At 37.9% G+C, this 26,970-nt stretch overlaps 1 protein-coding gene and 1 long non-coding RNA gene across 10 annotated transcripts in view; one reads left to right on the top strand and one right to left on the bottom strand.

The window, feature by feature from the left end:
* LOC116741941 overlaps positions 1 to 26,970 on the bottom strand; it is a 453,695-nt gene that overhangs the window by 240,365 nt on the left and 186,360 nt on the right. For all 6 annotated transcript variants that reach the window (XR_004346311.1, XR_004346310.1, XR_004346314.1 and 3 more), the window contains exon 4: positions 18,633 to 18,708. This is a non-coding gene — a long non-coding RNA (uncharacterized LOC116741941). The remainder of the gene's footprint in view (positions 1 to 18,632; positions 18,709 to 26,970) is intronic.
* RNLS (renalase, FAD dependent amine oxidase) overlaps positions 1 to 26,970 on the top strand; it is a 272,676-nt gene that overhangs the window by 240,816 nt on the left and 4,890 nt on the right. For 2 of the 4 annotated variants that reach the window (XM_032609122.1, XM_032609120.1), the window contains 2 exons: positions 4,472 to 4,647; positions 22,215 to 22,259. In XM_032609122.1, the coding sequence (XP_032465013.1) occupies positions 4,472 to 4,647; positions 22,215 to 22,259 (221 nt within the window). The remainder of the gene's footprint in view (positions 1 to 4,471; positions 4,648 to 22,214; positions 22,260 to 26,970) is intronic. The other 2 variants (XM_032609123.1, XM_032609121.1) reach the window with 1 other exon arrangement.

The following is a 26,970-nucleotide window of genomic DNA, read 5'->3' as shown; positions in this document are numbered from 1 at the left end:
GTATATTGATTGTGTTTAAAGAAATAAAAGAGAGTACTGACAATGTGACTAGGGAGAAAGAAGCTATCAAAACTGATCACGCAGATTTGGAAAACAATTTTTTAAAATGAAAAACAAAATAAATTTGAAATTAAAAGGACAAATTAAACATCAGAATAAACACATATATAGGGAGAATGGTGAACCGAAAGATAAATCAGAAGAAATTACATGGAATCTGGCATAGAGAGGGAAAACATTATAAAAAGATCAAGACACATGAAGATAGAATGAGAATATCTATCATATTTCTAAGTAGAGTACTGTATCTACCAGACAGGGAGAATGGAGAGAACTAATGGCTGAACAATTTCCAAAATTAATGACAAAAATGAGTCTTCAGGTTCAGAAAACACAATGAAGTTAAAGAAAGTAAGCAAAAAGAAACTTAAAACCTCAAAATATTCAAGTAAAACTGCAGAACACCAAAGGCAAAAAGAAAACAATATAAGCATCGAGATATGAAAGAATTACCTGCAATCAAATTGAGTTGACTTCTTGACCCCCACCCAAAACTGTAGACTAAAAAAAAAGAATGCAGTGCCCATTTCATACCCATCAGGATAGCTATTTAAAAAAAAAAAATACCAAGTGTTGGCAAGGGTGTGGAGAAATGAGCACCTTTGTGCATTGCTGGTAGGAATGAAGAAATGATGCAGCTGCTGCGGGAAATGATATGGTGATTGATCAACAATTTAAACACAGAATTACTGTATGATCCAGCAGTCTCACTTCTGAGTACACGCCCAAAAGAAGTGAAGGCAGAGACTTGAACAGATAATGGTACACCCATGTTCATAGCAGCATTACTCACAATATCCGAAAGGTGAACGCATTGACAAAATGTGGTATATACACACAATGCAGTATTATGTGGCCTTAAAAAAGAAGGAAATTCTGACCCCTGTTACAACATGGATGAACCTTGGAGAGAAGTGAAATAAGCCCATTACAAAAGGACAAATATTGTATGATTCCACTTATATGAGGTACCTAGAGTGGTCAAATTAATAGGGACAGAAATAGAATGGTGGTTGACAGGAGCTGGGGCAAGTGGGGAGTGAGGGATTACTTTCTAATGCCTATAGAGTTTCAATTTGGGAAGATTTTAAAAGTTCTAGTGATGGATGGTGGCGATGGTTGCAGAACAATGTGAATGTACTTAATGCCAGAGAACTGTACGCTTAAAATAGGTTTAAAAGGTACATTTTATATTATATATATTTTACCATAATAAAAACAGCTGCTGTGCCTCTACCCAGGAATAGTCTGCCACTCTTCCTGGGGTGTTAATATAAGAATCAGTCTTAATACTTTCAGAGAAGTCAACTCTGTCATCCCTTTCTAAAGCTGTTCTTACCACAGCACAGAGGTCAAAACAAAAATATTATCTAGGGGTGCCTTATGTTTGTATAGCACTTTATATTTGAAGAAGGCTTTTATGTATCCAAACCCATTTAATCTCCAAACCCATTTAATCCCGTGACAGCCTTATAAGGTAAGTAGTATTACACCCCTCTAATTGATGGAAGACAGTGGAGCCTAAGAGATTAAGTTGTCCAAGACCACTGGGCTATTAAGGATGCAAAGATTCAAATAACTTATCTTCTGACTGAAGCCATTGATCTCCCAACATACAGAAATAGTTGTCAACTTACTATGAACTTTACATTTAAAATGCCAAAAGCAAAGTGCTACGCTTGTTAAACTGAATGAAGAAAAGAAAAAGAAAGATAACATCATTAAGTTCTCAGGAACCAAGGAATAATGATTACACTGAGTTTACGCTCTGAATCCTATTAACATATTTGTGGCTTTTTATAGTGCTCTAGTTCCAAGCCTTGGTCACGTTTAAACTCCAGTTGGCTATTTGTATTTGTGCACTTTAGCTTCTGAAAATACCCTTTAATTTTGGGGTTGAGGGTCTTTCCCTTAAAACTCATTGTCTTAGGTTGCAGCTGTTCAAATTTTATTTGAAATTCTCAAAAATTTTTGTCTGATTCCAATAAAAACAAGTAGCCAGGTTGTTCTCTCATTGTTATGCAAGAACTGTTTCATTTTTGGTCTTAAATTTCCTTTTTTATTGCTCTCCTTGGAGTGGATGGCTAATGTAAATGGGAGAAACCTGGCAACGCACCATCACTACCCTTAGCAATTATAGGAGCTCCCCACTAGAACAAATGGCTGGGTCAGCGCAACCTCAGGCACACAGCTGAGTTTGTTTCCCTTTGAAGACTGCCATAGATAAGTCAACTCAGAACCCCAACTCTCCTGCTTCCGAATGCTGACCCAGTAGCTTTCTCTGTCTCTGGGAGGGTTGGGAACCTCATGGAAGAGGGGTGACCTTTTTGCCACCCCTTTCTGTTAACAAGCCTCCCTGAATGTATTAACTGACAACATAGATAACACTCCCTGAGGCAGTATGCAGTAGGTTTCTCACAGTGGTGGTATTCAGTGAAAGATTTGAGATTTTGCATTCCCGTGTGGTACCAGTAAAGTAGACGCTGGCAAGTTAAACACTGAAGGTTCAAAGAGAGGGTCCTCTCTTTGCCCTTTCAAGTTGTTCCAGCTACTGTGAGGTGAAAACTGGACAATCTTCTTACCATTGCATTTACAGCACAGATTCTGAAGTCAGATCTCCCACTTCATATATATTAAAATGTTTGAGAACACGCCACTTTAAAGTGCTCGCAGCATTTTCTCTCAGAAGAGAGACCCAAATTCTTTTACAGTATTTTGCTGTAAAATTCATAAGCCAGAGCACAACAGGAAAATGAAGTACTTTAACAAGAAATTAACTCACACCTATCATTTCGACAACACCAGGAGAACTTTTCCCTTGGGTATATCTGATATATTGCTTTTATTCTCATAGCTTACATTTTTTAAGCACCTCCTCTGTGCCAGAAACTGTGCTAAGCACTTCATACACATTATGTCGTTTAATCCAGACCACAGAACAGTGTGGTAGATGCTAACTTATTCTCATTCTACATACATACACACAAAGTAAAGAGGTTGAGTGGACACAGAGCAAGTAAGTGGCTTGTTCTGTGTAAAATTACTTTTTCTGTGTAAAGATGTACAAACCTATCTCAAAGAGATTGTTGCCTTTTATAACAACCCCGAAAAGAACTTCGTAATCCCAATTTAAAGAATTTTCAGTATCAGTCTTCCCAACCCCTGTCAGTAGCGTATAGATTTTAGTATTTTCTTCTTTCAGCAGGGGGGAGCACCAACTTTCATATTATAATTTCATGCATTTCATATCTATTTTGTTTTCCCTCAACTTTTCTCTTCTGCATAATTTAAACAAAAAATAATAACAGGAAATCTTGGTTAACATTCCTTCCAAGGTTGTATTCTCTAATGCCTCAGTCACTTTGCTTTCAATATCAAACTTTATTCAATTTTTTATATTCTACTAAAGAGTGAAAGATGTGAAGCACTTGTTATTTTTCACTGTGAAAATATAGCCAAAAAAATTCAATGGCAAACAAAAAAGGAAAGTATCTCCATGTTATGAATGAAGCAGACTTTTTGTTTCAGACTTTTATTTTTAATGCTGCTTAAAAGATGAAGAACATTATGAGGTCAAGCTTGTTTTGAGAAAGGTGTTTTTTTAGGTATTTTATTCTGGCATTTATATAATTTCAACAAGATACTTTTGCAGTCCATTTAACATAAAATTAAGAAGATGAACATCTACTTCATTCTCAGAATTTAAAGCGAATATAGGCTATGTATAAGAAATGGTTCCTGGGCTTCCCTGGTGGCGCAGTGGTTGAGAATCTGCCTGCTAATGCAGGGAACATGGGTTCGAGCCCTGGTCTGGGAGGATCCCACATGCCGCGGAGCAACTAGGCCCGTGAGCCTCAACTACTGAGCCTGCGCGTCTGGAGCCTGTGCTCCGCAAAAAGAGAGGCCGCGATAGTGAGAGGCCCGCGCACCGCGATGAAGAGTGGCCCCCACTTGCCACAACTAGAGAAAGCCCTCGCACAGAAATGAAGACCCAACACAACAAAAATAAATAAATTAATTAATAAACTCCTACCCCTAACATAAAAAAAAAAAAAAGAAATGTTCCTGCCCTGATAAGCTTACGATTTAGTGGTTGAGAGAGATAAACATACCAATAAATTTAATTATACCCAAAGCAGTACATATTAGGTCATTTTGCCTTCCTTCAGGTTCTTTAACAAGACCTGAAAGTGTGTTCTCTAAAATGCATCTTGAATCTGTCCTCCACATCAGTGAAGCCTGATTTTGAATTTCAGAAGTAGCCTAATTTTATGCTTCAAAGATTAGAATCTGTTTTCCCTTCATTTATTGTCTGATTATTGTGATCAACTCTTAAATCCGGATTGAAATGCTGAGAGACACTAACATGTTACCCACTTTAAGGTGTATCTTTATGTTCCTCTTACACTAGAGTCATCGGAAATCGGGCCTTCCCTTGTGATTCACACCACTGTCTCATTTGGAGTTACATACTTAGAACACAGCACTGAAGATGTGCAGGAGTTAATCTTCCAGCAGCTGGAAAATATTTTGCCTGGTTTGCCTCAGCCAGTTGCTACCAAATGCCAGAAATGGAGACATTCACAGGTAATCAGAGAATCCAGTGGTATGTGCAGTTTTCTCAATCAGACCTGACTTTACTTTTTCTCATCCTTTGACACTCGCTAGTAAAAGAAATTAACATGATCTTGGGAGCAAATATGTGTTTGCCTAATAAAGAAGTTTACATGCAGGTTTTATTATCCCGTTATTTCTCAATAAGAGATACATATAATTTTTCCCGATGTTATGTTCAAATTCTAGCATCTCAAGACTTATATACCCTGAAGATCTGGGGTTTCCTATGCAGGCAAGGCAGGTTATATATCAAAATGCAGCTGTTTCTCTGGGGTTTTTCTAAATCAGTACTGTGGTTATATAGAAACCACTATAACCTCCCAAATTTTTGCAATATGTCGAATTAACCTTGTAAGTGTATTTTGCTACCACAATTTTCATTTTTATTAAGTTCCCACTTTGGTTTTGACTGCTGCCAGTAGAGCTGTTTGGGGGAGAAAGATGAATACCTGCAACAGCTAGTTGAGCTGTTTTTTCAGGGTTAGATAAACCTGCTGATCGCTCTCCTAGTTCAAACTTAAAATCTCTTTACACTAAGTAAATGTTGACTTTTTTGAAAATCTCTGCATACTCCAGCAGAAGTTTGTGAGTATTCACAGAAAAAGTCTTTTGATCTGTAAACTCAGTTGTGAAGTCATCTGGGGACAATGGAGCAAAGGACAGAAAGAGAAAAGAAGCAGTGACTTGTCTATTTTTTCCTAAGATTTCTGAGCACATTGATTACCTGACTTACCAGCACTATTGATTACCAAAGCTGTGAAGCCTTTAGAAAAAGTGGTTGTGAGAAATCGCAGCAGATTTTGTTTATTTTAAAGGACTTTCCAAAATCAGAGGAAATGGTAAATTACTTCCTAAAATATTGCAGCAGGTCTACGTGTTTACCCATCTCTTCTCAAGTTAAATTATACACTGAACCTTCTGGGAAAATATTTACTTAAACACATCATGGTCACTTTAAAAGACTTTACTTTTTCCTTTTAAAACAATTTTTAAAATCTCAATAGCTAATGTCTTTAAGTGATATTTAACTTAATCTTAAGTTGGCCTGAAAAAGAATACAAAGAAATAATCTTGTTGATATAATTTGAAGGTAGATATATTACACAGCAAGTCACTTTGCAATTTATATACATTCTTTTAGAAGAAATGATAGTTTCTGAGTTTCTTCTTGTGACTTCCTCAAAATAATTTATTAATAAACTGAAAAGATGGGTTAAAATCTACTTATTTCCTAAAATTTAATGTGTTAGTAGAAATAGATTTGACTTGCCCACAAAATGACTTAGTCAAAGTTGTGCAATATCACAAAATTTAATAAAAAAAAAAATCTTTGAACACGAAGTACATCCAAACTCTAACAATGATTTTTATTACAATTTGGATGTTCTCCCTTGAAATTATCCCAGTACATTTAAAGTCATGAAATCTACATTGGCTGCAAAGCCTGAAAGGGAATAAGATGTCATTCAAATTTAGAGGTTTGTATTTTCCACTATTCATAGTACCTTGACCAACATTCTACAGAACATAACGTCATTAGAGCAGAGATCTTACCTACATTGTTCAATAGAGAGAGTGAGAGAGAGAGATCTCCCATATCACCTTAGGAGAAAGGCTAATTAGTGACAGGTCCAGAGACTTAATAACATTTAGCTAGTTAGTGTTCAGTTATTATTCCCAAGAGAATGCTTCTCCAATGTTTTTAAAAGGTTCATCTTAACCCTTGAAATTTAACATAAATGTCAAGTCACCCTTTTCCGTTGCCATCCCAGGACACAAGCTCTACCTGAAATGAATTAATGAATGTCTGTGTATAAATATGGTCTAATGTAGTGCTTAAACTGAAGAGAAGAATGGTGTAGAAAGACGGACAAAAAAGAAAGAACAGCCAACTGATTTTGAAGTTTCCCTCATCTGATTCCCCTTGCAGGAGAATCCTGCCCTTTATTTCTTCCAGCCTGGGTCTCACCCTTCATTCCTTTTCCTCCTTCCTCTGTCCTGCTTCACCCATACCTTCTCCTGTTCTTCCCTCTCCACCCGCTTCCTTCCCTTCTTTCTCACTGACAAACAAATGATACAGCCCTTCAAACCCTCATTTTATAAAATCCTAGATAGACTACAGGACTGGGGTCCCTGCCTCAGGAAGCAGTGGGTGGTATGGATTCCCTATCCCAGGCCTCTCAGGCTGGACTCTCCATCTCCATGCATTTCATTTTTCTCTTCTTTTGTATTGCCTACCCTGCATCCTGGCACTCAGTGACTGTGGAGGGTAGAGAAGAAGAAAAGGAAGAGAGATCACAATGACGAACACCCACATTGCATAGTGCAACAGGCCTGGAGCTGGGCGATTCAAAGATGTGATCTCATTTAACATCAAAAGTAGCCTTATGAGGTTGCTATTTTTAACCCACTACAGCGATGAGAAGAAACAAAGCCTCAAAGACGTGAAATAAATTCCCTAAGGTCCCATGGCTAGTAATGACAAAACTAGTCTACCTGCCTCTCAGGTCCTTCCCTCCTCTTCACTGACCCTCTGTTTTGAATGGCTGCTGTAACAAATTACTGCAAGTTTGGAAGCTTAAAACAACACAAATTTATTATCGTACAGTTCTGGAGGTCAGAGGTTCAAGATGGGTCTCAGTGAGACCCTCAATGAGGGTCTCAGCTAAAATCAAAGTGTCGGCAGGGCTGTGTTTCTTTCTGTAGGCTCTAAGAGAGAATCCATTTTCTGGCCATTTACATCTTCTAGAAGCTGCCCCCAATCTTTGGCTTGAGACCCCTTCCTCCATCTTTAAAGTCAGCAACAGCAGGTCAAGTCCTTCTCATATTGCATCACTCTGACCTTTTCTCCTGCCTCAGTCTTCCTTAAAGGACCCTTGTGATTACATGGGACCCACCTGCATAATCTAGGACACTCTCCTCATCTCAGGGTCCAGTGACTGGCAACATTAATTCCAGCTGTATCCTTAACTCTTTCTTGAGATTTAACACTTACAAGTTCTAGGGGTTAGGATGTAGACATCTTGGTGGGGGGAGCCTTATTTCTGCGTAGCACACCCTTCTTTCCCCCAGAATTCTTTGGTAGATTCCTTTATGAGGCAGTATCTCCCACTCCTGTCATAAAACCTCTGGGGAGAGCACTAGCCCTTTAAAGCTTTCAGAGCAGCCAATTTAGGAAGCGGCTGCTCTCTGAAGGAGGTAAGGGAGTACTTTGTTGGGGGGGCAGTTTTGTTTCCCTGATGATGCTCTTTGTGCCTTCTGCTGCCCCTAATGTCATATATCCACAGTGGCAGCAGGGGGTGAAACGTGGTTGTTCATTTATTCATTTGGTTAGTCGTTTATTCCACAAGCATTTAACGAATGCCTAGGACATGTCTAATACTCTGCCCATGGAATCCTAGAGACTAATCTTTGCTGAAAGCCTTCTCCTAAGACACTAAGTCAAATTTTTTGTCTTGAGTAGGATAACGCTGCTTTTTTGTGGGTGCTGCTTTTAAGGAAAGAGGCAAATCAAGAAAGAAGGCGTGTTTGAAAGACTTGGGAGCTGCTCTGTGCCTCCCATTTGGGGTTTGAATAAAACACTTGAGTAGGTGGTTCAAACAAACATAACAAAGCAATGGCATTTTTTTCATGGTTCTCAGTTCCTCCCTTTTGCAGATATTTGCCTTCCATTATTTAAATGTTTATCCAGTTAATATAACTTGATGCCTAGGCTGTGATGCATTGAATTAAGATTTCTGTAACAAGTATGATACAGTAATCCATTCAGCAGAAGAGTAATAACTGATAACACCTTTCCATGTACATTGACAGGGGACACTTAATCAGTTTGATAACCCTAATACTCTCACCATTATTATTCGCTATGCCTTCCTTTGTTTCAAGTCTATCATGATGCCTTTCCCAAACTATAATAAATGTATGATTTGCTTGCGAGTTTAATGCTGATTTCCCCCCATCTTTCTGTAGTTCCTGAAAATTTCAGTGGCTTTTTCTCTCACTTAGCACATTCATGGATTACTTTATTTTTTAAAAATCACTGAATCTATTTCAAATACCAAGGAGATCAAGAGAGGAGTTTGATGGGCGGAGGAGAGTCAGGTGGTAAATGAATACCTTGGTATCTTTGGCAAAAATAAATGGATTTGGATTAGACTATCAAGCTTCTGCTGTAAAGTTAGAAATTAGTTATCTTCTATAGTTACGTTCTTTTCACTTGGTCTTTTGCCCTGAGACTGTACTTTCTCTCTCCTCAATGGCAGTCCTTTTATATTCTTTAAGGAGAAGGATGATGAACTCTTTAAGAATCTGATCAAAGCTATGAATATGAAGATGCTCATCCTTTCAAAATATACATGTACACATAAACACAAAATTGCATCTAATTATGAAAATTTATCAATATAAGCAACCTAAAAGTCCTCCCATGAATCCAGCATTAAGGACACCTGCTGTAAATGTAATACTCTATAACCCAAACAAATCAAGAACCCCTCATTAGCCCAGTCTTGTGTTGTAGTCTAAGAGACAAAATTCAACAACCAAAAGGAATGTAAAGTAATTCTCATCTTTACTAGTATCTTTTATAGAACTTTTATAGAATATCCAAAATTCATCATCCTTAGCAGTACTTTTTGAAGTTTCCCTTCTCATTTCTTATATATCCCACTTCTAGAAGTTCCCTCAAATCTTTTTGCACCCTTAACTCTAGTTTTCCACAGAGTTTTCGCTGATAATCAGCCATGCAGGCTTATCTCTTTTTTTCTTTCCTCTCTTCAGCCTCCCATTCACATTCCTCACTTTTGACTCTATCTCTTTTTTTCCCCCTCTTAGATAAGTAAATCCTTTTCAATGCAAATTCCCCATTTTGGCTTCCTCAGGTCTTCCCCGTTGATTACCTTGGTTGACATAGTACTGCCCAGGAGTTAGAAGGAATAAAAGAGAAAAGAGGAAATGTGCAACAGCTTAAGGCCAGAATTTTCTTTAGAGGTTTGTGTTTGGTGTCTGGAGGGGGATGTGTACACAGAAAAGCCTGACGTCACCCACGTACTTACATTATTCCCTCATGAGATTAATTTCTGGCCGGTAGCTGTGTCTGATTTCAGCATTGGAAGATCAGGTGGTAACTGATATTTCCATCTTTTCCTTTTCTTTCTTATGTATTTTCTATTTTATCCTCATTTTCTTCTCTTAGGCAGGTTGAAACTGAAAAGCAGGGGCTGATTGATTGTATGAATATACCAAAATTATGAATCCAAATGATTGCCCCCTTCAACATAGTCAGTCACCCTAATAAGCCACACCCTCATTTTAACAAGATCAGGCATCTCTTTCAGAGCCAGACACATATTCCTCAGGATGTAATCAGCTGAATCAGGTCTTTGAAAGCTGAGCTTGAATTTAATGTTTTAGAAACAACCAAAGTCATTTGGACTTAAATCTTTTTAATAAAATGGATGACCAATCTTGACAATTTTCTTAAATGTTTTTATAGAACTAAAGAAATATAGATCCTTGTATTTAATCTGTTTTAATGTGTCTAGTAAGCTGATTCTAAAAGCAGCTACCCCTAGAAGACATTCGCCAGTGCATCACTACAGATTTAACCATGAGGCCTTCTAGGATAAGCGCTTTGAAAGACAATAATCAGTTGTGTTTATCAGTTAAATACATTAGATGTTTTGTTTTGTAATTTATTTCTAGGATAAAATCATGCTCTTTTGGTCATTCTGCCACTAAGACTTTTCTCCCATATTTGTGTCTTGTAATTCCTGGATTTTTGATAACGTGGTGTGATCATGATCTTGGACTTTGGAGTCAGACAGACTTCAGTTCGAACCTCAGCTCTCCCTGTGCCTTTGAGCAAGCTAGACTGTAACTCTAAGCCTCAGGGCCCCATCTGTATATGGTACAACTGAACCTCCCTCATAGGGTTGTGGTCAGAATAAAAGGAGAGAACACAGTAGAAAAACTAGCACAAAGCAAGTTACTACAAAACTAGCACAAAGCAAGTTCTCAATTAATATTATTAAATAGGGGTAGCAAGAGGAGGAGGAGAGGAGTGATTCCATGGTTATTTCTTAGTAGATGAGCTCTGTGTGTCTCTTGCTGTCTTTTCTGGTACCTCTCTTCATGCCCACATGCTGTCCTACTTTTTTATTTTTTCTTACTCTCTTCTCTTTTCAGAGTCTCTGTCTTTTCTCTTTGTTTCACATACACAAATAGTTCTGGACAAGGATATTTCAGAAGGACTGACTCAATGCCAGGGGCTGTGACACTAAGTCATACCATAGGGACTGTTAACATCAGACAAGATGAGATAAAAGTGGTGTATCCCTGTAGACACAAGGACAAGGAACTCTTGTCAGTTTTTTTCAGCTTATAGATTTTCAGCTTCTTGCCATTCATTCCGAAACTATCTTGTATGGTAATTTAACACAATTTATGACATGGGTCACAATTTCCTGCCATGAAATTATGGCCACAAGAGCATTCTTGCCTATGTGCTGTAAGTTTATGGTAATATGGAGAGCCAAAACAGGCCCTTTGGGATCTATGGACTATGGCATGACCCAATCTACCAAGAGCAGGAAATCTAACAGGTGTCAGTCCTGAGCATTCCTTTGAGTAATCTCTCACCTCTTTCTCACTGGCACAGAACTAGCCAGTTGCTTCACGTTATTCTGAGGTAACTACATATGCATGAGATCATCAGCTGAGAAATTCTGATCATTGAATTAGGGATGTTCAGTCACAGTTTAATTGAAGTTTATGGGCAGATATTTCCCCTTTTCATAAAATTCCATATTATATGAGCTAGTCAATGCTTTAACACATATGAATTTAATTAAATCATTTTTTTTTCAAGTACTCATGACAGGAACTTACCCTGCCACGTAGTCAGCGTCACACTTTTTCAAAAAAGCTATTTTGAACAGCATTACTTTACAGAAAACTTTAAAAAGGAGTCTGTGTCATTTTTCCTGTACAAATGCAAAATATATTCATCTGTGCCCAGTATTACTACTGGAAACTGGATGATGGATGTTATTATATGGGTGTGGACAACCTAAAAGAAATAGGCCCTTTCCCATAAAGGGAAGTCCACTTGGTCTGTTTAGAGTAGACATCAGTATTATGCTCTAGAACTAACAAGCTGAACTAAAAAGTTTAGTTAACAAACGCTATTTATACCGACATTAGAAATGAATAATATATATTCATCTTTTCATTTAGCATACATTTATTGAGTTCCTACTATGTGCCAGACATTATACTGGATTCTAAAGACTCAAAGACAGCTCCCTTCATTCAAGGACCTTCCCATATAATCAGTAAGGCTGACCAATAAGCAGGTAATCATGATATGGTACAGTTTGTTTTAAGAAAGGGATACACAATGGACTGTGTGCACACAGAGCGGATTTGAGGAGAAAGTGGTAATAAATAGCTTCCTAAACGAACATGTTATTTGAGCTAAATCCTACAAGATTAAGTCAGAGGGGCAAAGGGAATGATGTTGGAATGATGTTCTAACATTGTGTACACTTTCCCAGAGGCAGGAGAGTGCAAGATACAGTCTTGTTTTTCATCTTGATCTTGCCATCATCTGTTATAGCATTCATATAAACCATGACAATCTACATCATCATTTTATTAGACAGTGTATATGCATAATCATTCTCTCTCTCTCTCTCTCTCAAAAATGCCATTTATTAATCCCCTACTCTGTGTAGCTCACTAGGCTCTGTATGTAACTCGCTTCATCTCTACCCTGTGAAGGTTTATACTTCTTCCCCATTGCATAGGTCAGAAAGTTGGGGAGTTGAGAGCTCAGTGCCTTGTGTGAGGTTCTTCCACTAGGACGTGGCAAATATGTAATTCAAACACAGGTCTATTTAAAATCTAGTGCTTTTAAACACTCACTCTACTGATGGTAATTGAGATCTGGCTTTCCTCCAATTATGACACATTCTTCTACCATCATTCTGTTGGCTGCTGTCAGTTAGAAATAATAATTAACGTTTATACTCTGATTTTAGAAAGTACTTTTATACTTGTTTTCATTTGATCCTCACAACAATTCTGACAGATCAGGAAGCATCTTTGTTTAAATGAGGAAACTAAGGTTCAAATTGACTGGTTTGCCTAACATGACGCAATGAGTGAGCAGCAAAATAGACACTGAATATGTCACGTTTACATTCAAAAGTCCAAGCTTCACACTGTATACAAAAATTAACTAAAAATGGATCGTAGACCTAAATATAATACCTTAAACTATAAAGCTTCTAGATGAAAACATAGGAGAAAATCTTTACAGTCTTTGGCTTGGCAAACATTTCTTAGATAGCATGCAAAAAGCACAAACCATAAAAGAATAAATTGATAGGGCTTCCCTGGTGGCGCAGTGGTTGAGAGTCTGCCTGCCGGTGCAGGGGACACAGGTTCGTGCCCCGGTCCTGGAAGATCCCACATGCCGCGGAGCCGCTAGTCCCGTGAGCCATGGCCTCTGAGCCTGCACGTCCGGAGCCTGTGCTCCGCAACGGGAGAGGCCGCAACAGTGAGAGGCCCACATACCGCAAAAAAATAATAATAATAAATAAATTGATAAATAGGGCTTGATCAAAATTTTTAAAATGTCTTTGAAAGGCAGTGTTAAGAAAATGAAAAGACAAGCCATAGACTTGGAAAAACATATATCTGATAAAAGACTGGTATCGAGAATACATAAAGAACACTCACAAATCAGTAATAAGAAAACAAATGGCCCAATCATTTAAAACTGGGCAAAAGATTTGAAAGAGCACTTCACAAAGGATAGGTGTGAATTTAACCATGGAGGTGTAAGAGTTCTACAATGAAACCACAAAACATTGCTGAAAGAAATTAAAGAAGACTTAAATAAATAAAGTTATCTCATGTTCATAGATCGTAGGACTTAATATTTTTATGATGACAATATTATCCAAAGTGACCTACAGATTTATTGCAGTGTCTATCAAAATCCCAATGGCCTTTTCAGAAATGGAAAAGCTAATCCAAAAATTCACATGGAATTGCAAGGGACCCCAAATAGCCAAAACAATCTTGAAAAAGAATAAAGTTGGAGGACTTACACTTTCTGATTTCCAAACTTACTGCAAAGCTACCATAATCAAAACAGTGTGGTAATGACATAAGAATAGACATATAGATCATGGAATAGAATCAAGAGCCCAGAAATAAACCCATACCTGTGGTGAGTTGATTTCTAACAAGGTTCCCCAAAACATTCAATGGAAAAGGAATAGTCTCTTCAACATATAGTGCTGGAACAACAGGATATCCATATACAAAAGAATGAAGTTGGACCCTTACCTTACACCACATGCAAAAATTCACCTAAAATGGACTGAAAACATAAATATGTGGACTAAAATCATAAAACTCCTAGAAGACAACATAGGTGGTAAATCTTTATGACCTTGTATTCAGCAGTGGTTTCTTAAATATAAAACCAAAAGCATAAGTAACAAGAAAAAGAAGTAGGTAATTTGGACTTCATCAAAATTCAAACCTTGTGTGCACAGAAGGATTAGCAAGGAAGTGAAAAAACAACCCTAGAATAGGAGAAAATATTTGTGAATCACTTGTCTCATATGGGTCTACTATTCAGAATATATTAAGAACTCTTATAAATCAATAGCAAAAAGCCAAACCGTTCAATTTAAAACTGGGCAAAGGACTTGAATAGACATTTCTCCAAAGAAGATACAAATGGTCAACAAGCACATGAAAAGATGCCCACATCATTAGTCATTAAGGAAACACAAACTAAAACCAAATGAGATACCATTTCACAACCACTAAGATGGCTATAATTTTTGTAAAAAACGAAAAATAAGTGCTGGTAAGGATATAGAGAAATTGGAATGCTCGTACCTTGCTGGTGGGAATATAAAATGGTTTAGCCACTGTGGAAAACAGTTTGGCAGCTCCTCAATAAAGCAAACATAGAATTACAGTATGATCAATCTATTCCAATACTCGGTATAAACCCAAAAGAACTGAAAACATGTGTTCACATAAAACTGTACACACAAATGTTCACAACAGCATGATTCACAATAGCCAAAGGCAGAAACAAGCCAACTGATGACTGGATAAATATAATGTGGTATACCCATAAGATGGAATATCATTCAGCCATAAAAAGCAATGAAGTCGGTACATGCTACAGAATGGGTGAACCTTGAAAATGTTACGCTAAGTGAAAGAAACCAGACACAAAGGCCTCATCTTGAATGATTCCATTTATGTGAAATATCCAGAATAAGCACATTCATAGAGACAGAAAATAAATGTTTGCCAGTGACTACTAATGATAAATTTCATGTTATGTGTATTTTACCACCCACCAAAAAAAAGAAGAGATGTGGATGGCAAGCAAGCACACAAAAATATGCTGAACATCATTGGTCCTTGGGAAAATGCAAATTAAAATGACAATGAGATACCATGGCGCACCTACTAGAATGGCTCAGATCAAAAATTCATCCCCAAATGCTGGCGGGGATGTGGAGCAACTGGAATTCTCACGTATCACCGTGGGAGTGCAGCAGGGCATGGCCCCTTAGGAAAAGAGTTTCACAGTGTCTTACAAAGTTAAATATACACTTACCATATGACCCAGCAACCCCACTCTTAGGAATTTACCCAAGAGAAATGAAGTCATATATCCACATCAAAACTATATGTGAATGTTTGTAGCAGCTTTATTAATAATAGGCAAAGACTAGAAATATCTCAAATATTAATTACCTGGTAATGGTCAAAACTGTTGCACATCCATAAATGCAAAACTACACTGAAATAAAATGGAACAAACTGATAATATTTGCAATAAACATGAGTAAATCTCAGAAGCATTATCTACGTGAAAGAATCCAGACTCATAGGCTACATACTGTATTATTCTATTTGTATGACTTTCTGGAATAGGCAAAACTGTAGGGACAAAACACTCACGCCAGGGGCTGTGATTGGGTGAATGGGGTTAACTAAAAAAAGAGGCACAAAGGAATTTGGGGAAGGCTGATGAGAACATTCTCTATATTGTTTTATAGTGGTAGTTACACAGCTGTGTACGTTGTCAAAATTTATAGAACAGTACACATAAAAAAGAGTGAATTTTACTGTATGTAAATTATACCTCAATTAATCTGACTTTAAAAACCACTCTTTTTTTAACCTCCACTATTGTCTGAGGAGCACAAGCATTGACCCTTTTATTTTCACAGTATTAAAAGTAGAAAGAAGGTTGTTTCTAGACCTTGAAGATCAAAATGGCTGCAGTCATTTTGCCATAATTTCAGAACCCAACCAAAAAGCTATTGGGTCTGTTCAACATGAATGAGGACCAGAAAGAAATAATGGCCATGCTTCTGGGTTGTCAAGAAGAAGGGAAAGGGAGTGGGAGAAGGGATGAAGAAGGATTGAATTAGTGGGAAATTAAGCAGCTATTAACTTGAGTGGGGGGGAGAAGCAGTGATTAGACTCAGCTGAGTAGGAAAGATGATTTTTTTTTTTTTTTTTAAAGTTTCTCTCTCGACTCAAAATATAAAGCATTTTTGGCCCTCTACATCCTTGGAGCCCAAGCAATTGGATCCTTTGAGAGATTGTGATGCAACATTTATATTTAGATGAAAACAAAAGGATTCAAGTCTGTTAAATCACCTTGTAAGCAGGAACTGGTTTTTCTACCCTCACACCTTATACGGTGCTCGGCAGCTACCAGGAGCACAACAAATATTTGAAGAGTTAATGAACGAATATACTAAAACTTGCTGAAGGGGCTTCCCTGGTGGCGCAGTGGTTGAGAGTCCGCCTGCCGATGCAGGGGACACGGGTTCGTGCCCCGGTCTGGGAGGATCCCACATGCCGCGGAGCGGCTGGGCCCGTGAGCCATGGCCGCTGAGCCTGCGCGTCCGGAGCCTGTCCTCCGCAACGGGAGAGGCCACAACAGTGAGAGGCCCGCGTAACGCATAAAAAAAAAAAAAAAAAAAAAAAAAAAAAAAAAAAAAAACTTGCTGAAGGACAGAACGACTTTCTATTAAATTAAAAACGTTAAAGGGAAATGTAATATGACTGTTGCTTTGTCCATTATTACTGCCACAGTACTACAGAGAAAACAGTATCTCATTATCTCCTTTATTGTGTGCTTGTTCTGAATAAGTGCTCATCAAAGTAGACTGCTCCAGTGTTTTCAGGACTTTAAAAGACAGAATAGGTCTAAAAGAATTCAATGTAGACATCACCAATTGAATATACAATTTCAGCAAAGTATGTCCTTTGCAGTTCGAGCCCGCTAAAGCTGCTACATGGATCATAGAATTGATGTGTGGCACATTCTGCCTGCATCTACCCAATGTTTTATTAAAATAGAATAGACAAATACCAATAAAGAGAAAAGCTACACTGAGAATTGACCAAACCACATCACTTTCTTCACACCTAGGGTATTGCAACCAATAGTAATTTTACAGCAGCTCTCTGTGTACCAGATACAGAGCTCTGTAGCCAGAAGCCCAAAATACAAGCAAACCTTTCCCTAAAGCACAACAAAGAAACAGGTTTATGAAATCACCGTTAAATATAATAGAACACTGGAGAGATGAGTAGAACAAAGGCAAGATAAGATGATGCACATAACACATAAGAACCAATTTAAAATGTACCGTCTCTGCAGGAAAGCAACCATGTGTTGATAAAGCTCTTTATGAATTTTAAGTACTATAACATAATATAGGATTGAGAGCCTCAAACACAAGTGACCAAAAGAGGTACAATATTTTTTAAGGAAATATACCTAAAAATAGATTAAATGGTATCATCAGCACCCTGAATGTATCATTATTATCCCAGTTCTGAGTATCACTTATCTTCAGTAATATGCGGTATATGGTTAAGAAATAATCCTTATCAACACTTTTCTTAAGAATGTAACAAACATATTCCATATGTCTGTGATTTCTGGCTTTGCCACAAAAATCTGCACATGGAGAGTTGACTCTTCTAAGAAAGAATTTTTAAAAGATAAAATAATTAGACATAAATTGGCTAGGTCATCCAGAAAAATTGTGTTTTTTATCCTTTGTCACACTTGTAGCTTTCAAGAATGTATTTACCATCTCTGAGGGAAAAAGTTATTTAAAGGATTATTTAGACTTTATGTCTGTGCAGGCTTAGCGCAGTTTAGCTATAATCTATGGAAATAGCATAGACTGTGTCACTGTGGTCTCCGTCTTTTGAAATAAAGGCAGACATCTGTATATCCCTTTACACACATGCATAGGCATTCACACATACACACTCATCTAGTTCTATTTTATACCCCTTTCAAGGTATTCTTTATACAATGGCATTTTATGAGATGAGGGTGAATTATCTGGGTATGAAACCATCTTTACTACCTATCTGAAGTTCAGACTGATTCAAATATTCCTAGTGCCTTTGCCTGGACTCCACAAAATGTGAGCTAGAGATAGAGAATTCAGCTTTCCAGGAGTGATGACGTAAGTGTCAGCACAAGGATTATGGACACCAGAAGAGTTGTTTCCTGGACAATGAAGTTGCTCAAGAAAGGAGTTAGAATGGTGAGGTGTGATGACACAGAAGGAAAAAGAAAAATTCAGAGACAGAGAAACGAAGGGAAGTCATTTTCATAGAGAAAAAAATTCCTCCACATTTAAAGACCACTTGAACACTGAGAATTTAAAGCTTCCAAAAGTTTGAATTAGTTTTTTGTTCGCCCATGTACGTACATCCTTTGAGCAAACATTTATTCGATACCAACCATGTACAATGGAGATGTAAATGGAGCTGCTGGAAATACAAGAATGAATAAAACACAGTTCCCATAGCTTTCTATTTCTGAGGACTCAAAAGGCTTTTAAAAATCAAGTATCTCTTACCAAGTCGTAATTTGGTGAGTTAAATGTAGAGGAATCAACGACATCTTACTGCCTTTTCATCAAACTCCAGAGGGACCTTAAAAAAAATAAGAGAAAGGGATAGACACATTACATTTTTAATTTGACCAATAGAAAACATTTTGTACTGTTAAAAAAAAATCTGTATTCAACTTTCATTTCTCATATCTCCCTTTCCTGTATCATAGAAATTTACTTAGGGGTCAGTAGTATTTTTCACTATTGACACAACACTACAGTCTCATCTTTATCAGAGTGCCTGGACTAGTTCCCCATCTATAAATATGTAAACAAACATTTCCATTGACATCAGCATAAGTTATGGTCTCTCCTTCATTTACTTACATTTCTCCCTGTTTTTGTAAACAGGCATATATAGATGCTTATAATCAATGCCTTGGGAATACGGTAAGAATGAGAAGATGTAAACAGAGAATCAATACAAACCACATTTACCTTCTAGGTACTTGCAATTTGGAGGTAGGTATGTATTCCACATTTGATTAAGTCTTTTTCCCCCATTCCTATTTTTCTCCACACCTTTTATGATTACTACCTGAAAATCTCGCTTCAGGTAAACAAACAAAATGTTTTACCCCAGATTCTAGGTCTGTCTAGATTAATATTTGTATAAAAGGGAGGTTGTGCAAGTTTCTGGGAAGTAAGTTTTGCACAAGATTTTATTCCATTTTTTAAAATTACTCATCCACTCACCAAGTCCAAACTTAGGTTGTCCAGTGTTACCTGAGATTACTGAGAGTTTTTCAAAGCCGACCTTTGCTTCTCCCCAACCCCTCTTTTACGGGCAACATTCCTCAGGCTGACAGAGACTCTGCTCTGAGCCACATCAAGCACCTCACCCCAGAGCAGTGGTTCCAAGCGTGTTTACTTCATGGACTAGTAAAATCCCTCTAACTATTTTGGGAACCAATATAATATTGCTATCTTTTTATTCTGCAATTAAGAATTTAAAAAGTAAAACATAGCTACAAGAATTTAATGCAAAGAATAACCCACCCAAAAATATGTAGTAAAGGTATCACCTCATAACAATTTATAAATAGAATACATTTTGCTCTATTTAAAAGTTCATAATTCTTATTTTTTCTCTTCTTGCCATAGATTGACTTTTGGGAAGCACTACCTTTGAGCTTTGCATAGGGGCTCTAAAAGAATAAGTTAACCAAATATTCCATTTCTGCTGTTTATGTACTATGGCATGGGTTCAGGTTTACATTGGCAGCAGAGAAGAGGAAGTGAAGAAATGTATGAATCAGCTCCATACCATCTCAGGCCTCCTAGCTATTCATATTGCCCGTGTGGTCAGTACCTCACAAACACAATGGACAGGGGAAATGCCAACACAACGATATTATGACTCAGAGCTTACCCCAATCAAGTTAGTGTGCAACTAGGAGACAATAAGATTTCCTTGAAATCCAGGGACAGTTTAAGGAAAGTCACCCTCTGACATTGGAATTGATTAAAAACCGATTCAAAAGATGTAGTGTGTGTATCAAAAGCACAAGTGATGGTTTAGACATCTCCATCTGCTGTCAAGACTCAGGCATACCCAAGTTTAAATAAAGTGACCCTGAAGAATGTAGAGCAACATATGCAAACAATAAAATCACCTACAGTCTTTAACAACACCAGAGCGTTTTTTTTTAATGTGAATTCTTTCAAATGCAATTGAGAAATAGGAGGGCAGTAGTACCACAGGGGAATCATATTGGTTTTGTACATGTTTACGTTTTCTCACAAGCAAACAAATATTTGCTTCAGCAAATATGAAAATCTTAAGAAAAAAACTGAAAATCTCCAGAAGTCTCTTCCTTTAGTGCCATAGTGGCCGCTACAGAGGCCTCAAGAACCACTGGGTTTTCCACCATGTTATGCTCTTCAGCAAAAGTGTAAGTGCTGATGAAATAACATTTCCCCTTTGGTAAAATGATGGACTGATGAAGAAGGCTATATCCTGGATATTTTTAATTTTGGTCAAATTGGTCTCTTTTAGAAGCAGCTTCCCCTCAGGACCTATTACATCTCAAAGGAGGAAGCATAAGCCCCAGAGTTTAGGCTGCAAAGATGTCCCTAGATTTAGAGGCTGGGAAAATGTTATTAATCTTGCTAGTCACTTTATTGTTTTTGTTACTGCTTTCAAAGTTCTTTAGGTTTTGAATTACCTGCACCAACTCTATCTTCCTACAAGCCCTGATACTTGTAACACACAGCTTTATAGAACTATGGTTGTAGCCAAAATATATGTATTTTATTTTCACCCAGCAGTCAAAGACCCGATGTGACCCATGGAAGGGCAATGGTCTAGAAGGAGGTTACTAGAAGGTTATTAGAAGGAATTGGAATTGAGCTTCCAGCATCATTAGAGGAAATGGCTCCTGATGTGATTCTAATTCTTGGCATTGAAATATCTCTGCATTGGACAAAGGCAATGCATCAGACTCTCCTGGCTTAACAGGAAAAACGGGGAAAAAAACAGTAAAGAATATTTAATTCTCTTATTTCTAATTACGTGTTTGCTCTGCAATCTTCTAATCCAGGATTGGTATATAGGATTCCTCTCAAGTGCCAACTCCAATTGACTGGTAGTGGCTGCCTGAAGCGATGAAGTGAGAAGGATGCTGAGGCCACTTCTGGGCTCAGTGGAGAAGAATGCCACAATTGATTAGTGATGTCTGTCAGGAGATACCGCACATGTGTCACCCCTATAATCTATGTTACAGTTGAGGAAATTTGCCTACTAAGATGAATGGTCTAGGCAGACAACAAGATTCGGTTCTGGAATCGGTAAATTTACCTTTGTGAATGAACAAATCGATTTTGTGATAACCAGTCCATCTCTGTCAGTTTCACCTGAGGCTGCTCATTTGGGTGAATTGAGAAAATGGAGGGTTTAAACCAGCAATGCTGAAGACCTTAGAAATCCTGACACTGAGATGCTGCTTGCCTGAAAAGGCCCTGCTTAAAGGATCCTACCATTCAGTATCTTTGTCCTACTTATGCATTTACTAACTAGTAAGTTAGTAAATGCATAACAAGTACTTCTTCTCTTACCCTATTTAATATTTGCCATATTTTATCAATTGTAAGATGCCATCAAATCGGTGTGCACCAGGAGACAGTCAGGATGTGGTGTTCACACACGTGAATTTGGTTATTTTTAGTGGTCTAACAGTGGGACCACCACCGCAACCCCTTGATATTTAAAGTAACAAATAATTTAAGGACCATTTGAGGACAGAATATGAGCCTTGGTTACTCCCTAAAAACCTTTCTTTCCCACTGGAGAGAAAGTGCACAATCAGAACTTGGAGAACAGGTATCAGCGTCTTGGAGGAAAACCCCAGAAAGGACAATTCAGTGGAGCACCCTTGTAAGAAACGGTGCATGGCCAGCACTCAAGGCTGCGCGGAGGACAGATTGTGTGGGGAAGAGCGTGCACATTGACACCCTTAGTGGAAGGGTACTTCACAGAAGTCAGACTCTGAATGTGAAGATTCTGGAAAAGCTAACCAACTTATTCCTCTTTTATTTCCTTTTTAGTTTGCAAAAGATCTACATGTAGATAATTCTAAAAGAACTTCTCTAGTAAGTATAAAATGAAGCTTTGTGTCATGCTGACACCATTTTTAAAAATTTCTCATTGGTACTGAAAATATTGATGATGCCTTAGCGTCAATGAAATGCAGTATAATCTACACCCATAACAAGCTGCAGCAAGCACCTGATTGTTCGTAGGTTGTCTGAGTTCTCTCAAGTTAGCTGCACAGCTAGGATTAAAGCTTATGAGACCTTAACTCTTGCCTAGGTCACTTGAATATCACCTAGTGCCATATTTCAGAAAGTAAACAAGTGGGCTGAACGGACAACTAGAACTGGTCACCCTAAAATGGAGCCACCGTGTAGGCCAAATCAATGAGATTGTTCTATGGGTAGACTTCTGACAGTCCAAGGACAAGCTTTAGCTGTCAACACAGGTTTGGAAGAAAGAAGGTACATTGTCATGTGTGTCACTGAATTTTTTTGCTAACCATCAACTATAATTTTGTGGAAATACCCATTTAGCCTACTTGTCTGCCTCCCTGTTTCTTTTCATCTTTAATTTCATTCTCACCCCCAAGGGACTATTTTTGTATGACTTTTCACAATTAATAATCATTATAAAAAGAAACTATTAGGTTAAATCATATAAAATTGACAGTATTTTACCATTTCTGACCTACAGAATCAGCAAATTTATGTAGTTTAATTTAATACATGACATAGGAGACATTCACATACAGCAGTTCGCAGAGACATTTATCGTTACTGAGAGCCTTCTAAATACAATAGCTCTTCCATTTGAGCTTCTGCCAGCTCTGTGGGAGCCACTGAACAACACTTCTTGTGTAGCTGGTTCCCTGTGAACACCATCTGATCAACTATGTGTACGATATTCTGTCTTTTTTTAAACTCAATAAACATTTATTGCACACTTCATGTGGGCTAGACACCATTTTCAGCCTTGGGTACAAAGATTAGTGCATCACAGTGTCCTCACTTTTCAGAGCATGCAGTCTAGGAAGGGAGACAGGCATGGACATCATTACAGTGCAAAATGGCAAGTAACATAATAGATATAAATAACATGCTGAAAAGGCAGTTACCCTGCCTGGCAGAGCAAGAAGACCTCTGAGCAGGTGACATTTGTGCTAGTTCTTAAAGGATAAGCAAATTACTTGGCAGGAAAGAGAGGGAACAATACAACATCACTAAGCAGAATGACTTGTTCAAAGTCACAGAAGCACAACAAAGGAGGATGTGCTTGAAGAACCTTAGTTTGAATGTAGATAGGACACATGGCAAAAGTGAGAGAAGCAGCAAGAGGGCAGGCTTGGATGGAGGTAAGACTGGGTTATGAAGGGCCTTCCATGGGGGGCTGAGGAGTTTGCAGTTTATTCTACAGGTGGAGAGGAGTCACAAGACACACATGGGTTTAAATCACTTAGCTATAAAACTGCTTTTCCTGCTTTGAATTTGTATGTCCAGTCCAGTCATCACCTAAGTATATAGAACCATTATATTAGCGACCCACAGTATCAGCTGCTGCAGTTTCAGTTCTTTCTTACCCGCCCTGGCACACATGTGAGCCCAAGCATCCTGGATTTCCAAGGGGTTGTTTCAGCCCTGACATCTCTCTTAAACACAGTCATTGAGCTGTGGTTCCTCACTGTGGCTGGAAGCATAGCCAAAGGCTGCATTACTGTGAGAGATTGTGGCTTTGACAATTACGTGCTGCTCCACTGCAGGGCTCTCTACTTCACATGGGTGAAGGAGGTTGCCAACACACCCTTCATGTTTTCATATTTTCCTCGTTGGGTAATTGTAAGATGGGCGAATCCACCTAAATGCAGCAAGATTGATTTCATCCCAACTGCAGACTGGCTAATCAGTGGCCCAGTTTTCCAGCCATGTGATCTGGCATCTGGCACTTAGCACTCATCAAATGAAATTACACAGCACCGATGAATTACCACCTCACCCCTAGGCAGAACCTTTTTCCTTAAGCTACCTCCTGCTTAATACTTGTCTAATGTTTAACAGTGCCATGGTTTATCCATACAGGGATGTCAGCTGGAATGTATCAAAACTTTACTACAAATGTTGATTTATATATGTGTGTGTATAAACACAGACACACATATAGGTATATGTACATGAATATGTATGAATGATTTACCCCATTTATGTGAATTTTCCAGATGACTATTAAACATTTTTGTTTTATCTTACTTAAATTAAGTCTTTATGGAAACATTTCTGAAGGGGTTGGAGGGGCGAGTTCAGGAGCTCTGCTTTGTTTGAATGTTTGTTCACCTCTGAGCTTTCTGTCCTCAGGAAAGTAACAGTCTTTCTGAGTCTCAGCTTTCTCAGCTATAAAACGAGAATAATAGCAACTACCTCATAGGTTGCTGTGTGAATTAAGTGGGGTGTGCGCGTAACGCATTTGCTATGCAGCGAACATTCAAGAAATGCTGACAATTAATACTTTATGCATATTAGAGTTGATTCTGGAATATTGGGGCCTTCATCATGAGCATTCATGATTGCAGGAAGACTAATAGCTAGTACCCTTGGGGACTATTAAGAGCCAGAAAGTTATTTGCCCTCCACTAAATGACCCCAGACTGCCAGGCTTTTTCCCAGCCCTGTCTGGTTTTCGAGTGTTTCTACAGCATCCCTTGCTTTCAGACTACGAATTGTCATGTTCTAAAATCGCTAATATATAGGAGCCCAGCAGTTTCCTTTCTCCCTTAGTGTTTCACCGACAAATCAAATCATCCAACTTGTTTAAATTCCATCTAAAGCAGGAGATTAAAAAGCTCCGATTGAACACCCAAGTCTGTGCTTCAGTGTCTGTACTATGTGCTATCTATTTTAGCCACTCAAAGGTCTTTTCTACCCATTTCAAGGTTATCGGCTATGGAAAGACAAATAGTGCACCATCTCACTTACATGTGGAATCTAAAATAGTCAAATGCATAGAAGCAGAGAGTAGAATGGTGATCGCCAGGGACTGGTGGGAGGGGAAAATAAGGAGATGTTGGTCAAAGGGTACAAAGTTTCAGTTGCATATGATGAATCAGTTCTAGCAATCTAATGTACAGCAACATGACTATAGTTAATTATACTGTATTGTACACTTGAAATTTGCTAAGAGAGCAGATCTTATCAATTACCTTGACTATGGTGATTATTTTGCGATGTATACATATAATACAACATCAAGTTTTACATCTTAAATATATACAATTTTTATTTGTCAATTATACTTCAATAAAGCTGGGGGGAAAGAAATTATGATTCAACATAATAAATTAAAACTATGACCTAATTTTCTTAAAAGATTATCTGCTATGTCTATGATAGATGATATTGCTATCAAGTGACCTCCAGAAACGTGAGGGGATACTTTTAACATTTTACATTTGTATTTGATACAGGTCTTTAAAGGTCCATATCTTAAGTGATTCAAGAAGGAAATAATTGTATCACTTCTTTTTTTTAAAGCAAAATATGGCATATAAGTAAAAATATCTATGCAAAGTTTTTCTGGTTTTAAAAAATAATAAAAGCATATACTAACTCAGCCTATCAAAAACCTAAATCAGCTCCATAATCCAAATAGCATTTATACATTTCTTGATTTTTTGGTGTGATTTTTAAACAAGCAAATCCTCATGGGCCTTATTCTATTACTCTTCATGAAAACACTGTATAAAGGAGACCAGACTGCCACGTTGTAGTCTATGTGAATGGCGCCCCCTGAAGTTGTGCGGGAAAGTAGTCCCAAGTGAGATTGCCTTTATAATAGCTTTGTGTAATTTGGTTTTTTAGGGAGTTTTTGGTGCTTCAGTAGCCAAACCACCAGTGTCCAAGATAAATACATTCATCTCCAGCTCATTCCCCTTGCTGTGAATGCTTGTTAGCAACATACATTCCAATTTAGAGAATAATTTTTCCAGGAAATAACCTCTATACCTTTTTCATCATTTCAAATATTATAAACCTGGTTCTACAAAATAAAATAAGTCCCAGACTTCAGCTGATTCTCCCTACTTTTGGTGCATATATAGTAAATTCTAAATTCTTAATAGACTTTATTTATAAATTTTGTGTTTTTAAAATTTGAAACACAATATTCCTCTTATTTTGCCTCTCAGTTATGTCCCTTCCTCCTGTCAGCCCTCTCCCCCAACACACACACACACACACACACACACACACACACTGTGACCTGCCCCACAGATTCCTAAACAGTACCCATAGACTGTGATGTTTACACATGCTTCTCCTTCTCTTTGGAAAGCCCTATACCTGTTTCCTCCCCTGGCAAACTTCTATGTGTCCATCAGAACTCACATGAAGTGACCAGTCATGCCCCTTTGAAGCTTTCTCTGTCCTCTGTCAGGTGTGCTGGCCTCCTCCCATGTGTTCTTATAGCACATTGCCTTTCACTCTGTCTTAGGCCTTAGACACTTATATGCCAGCAGTCATGCTGAACTGGAAACTCCTTAAGGACATGACCCTTTAAATCTCTTTTGAATCTACCTTGTCTGGCACATAGCAGGTCCTCAATAATAGGTGAATGATTTCATGAATTTTGTTCTCCCTAATGAAAAGATTAACTGTACTTTCATCTAATTTAGCAGATCATGACCTATGAATTTTGAAGTTCAATACACTTCTGGTTATCTTATCAAATAACTGAAAAAGTAAACATTTAAAAATTTCAATGTAAACACTTGGGCGAGAATCA

The sequence above is a fragment of the Phocoena sinus genome, chromosome 16 (genome assembly GCF_008692025.1).
Source record: "Phocoena sinus isolate mPhoSin1 chromosome 16, mPhoSin1.pri, whole genome shotgun sequence".
NCBI classification, from domain to species: Eukaryota; Metazoa; Chordata; class Mammalia; order Artiodactyla; family Phocoenidae; genus Phocoena; species Phocoena sinus.
This window is presented reverse-complemented; position numbering and strand designations above follow the sequence as displayed.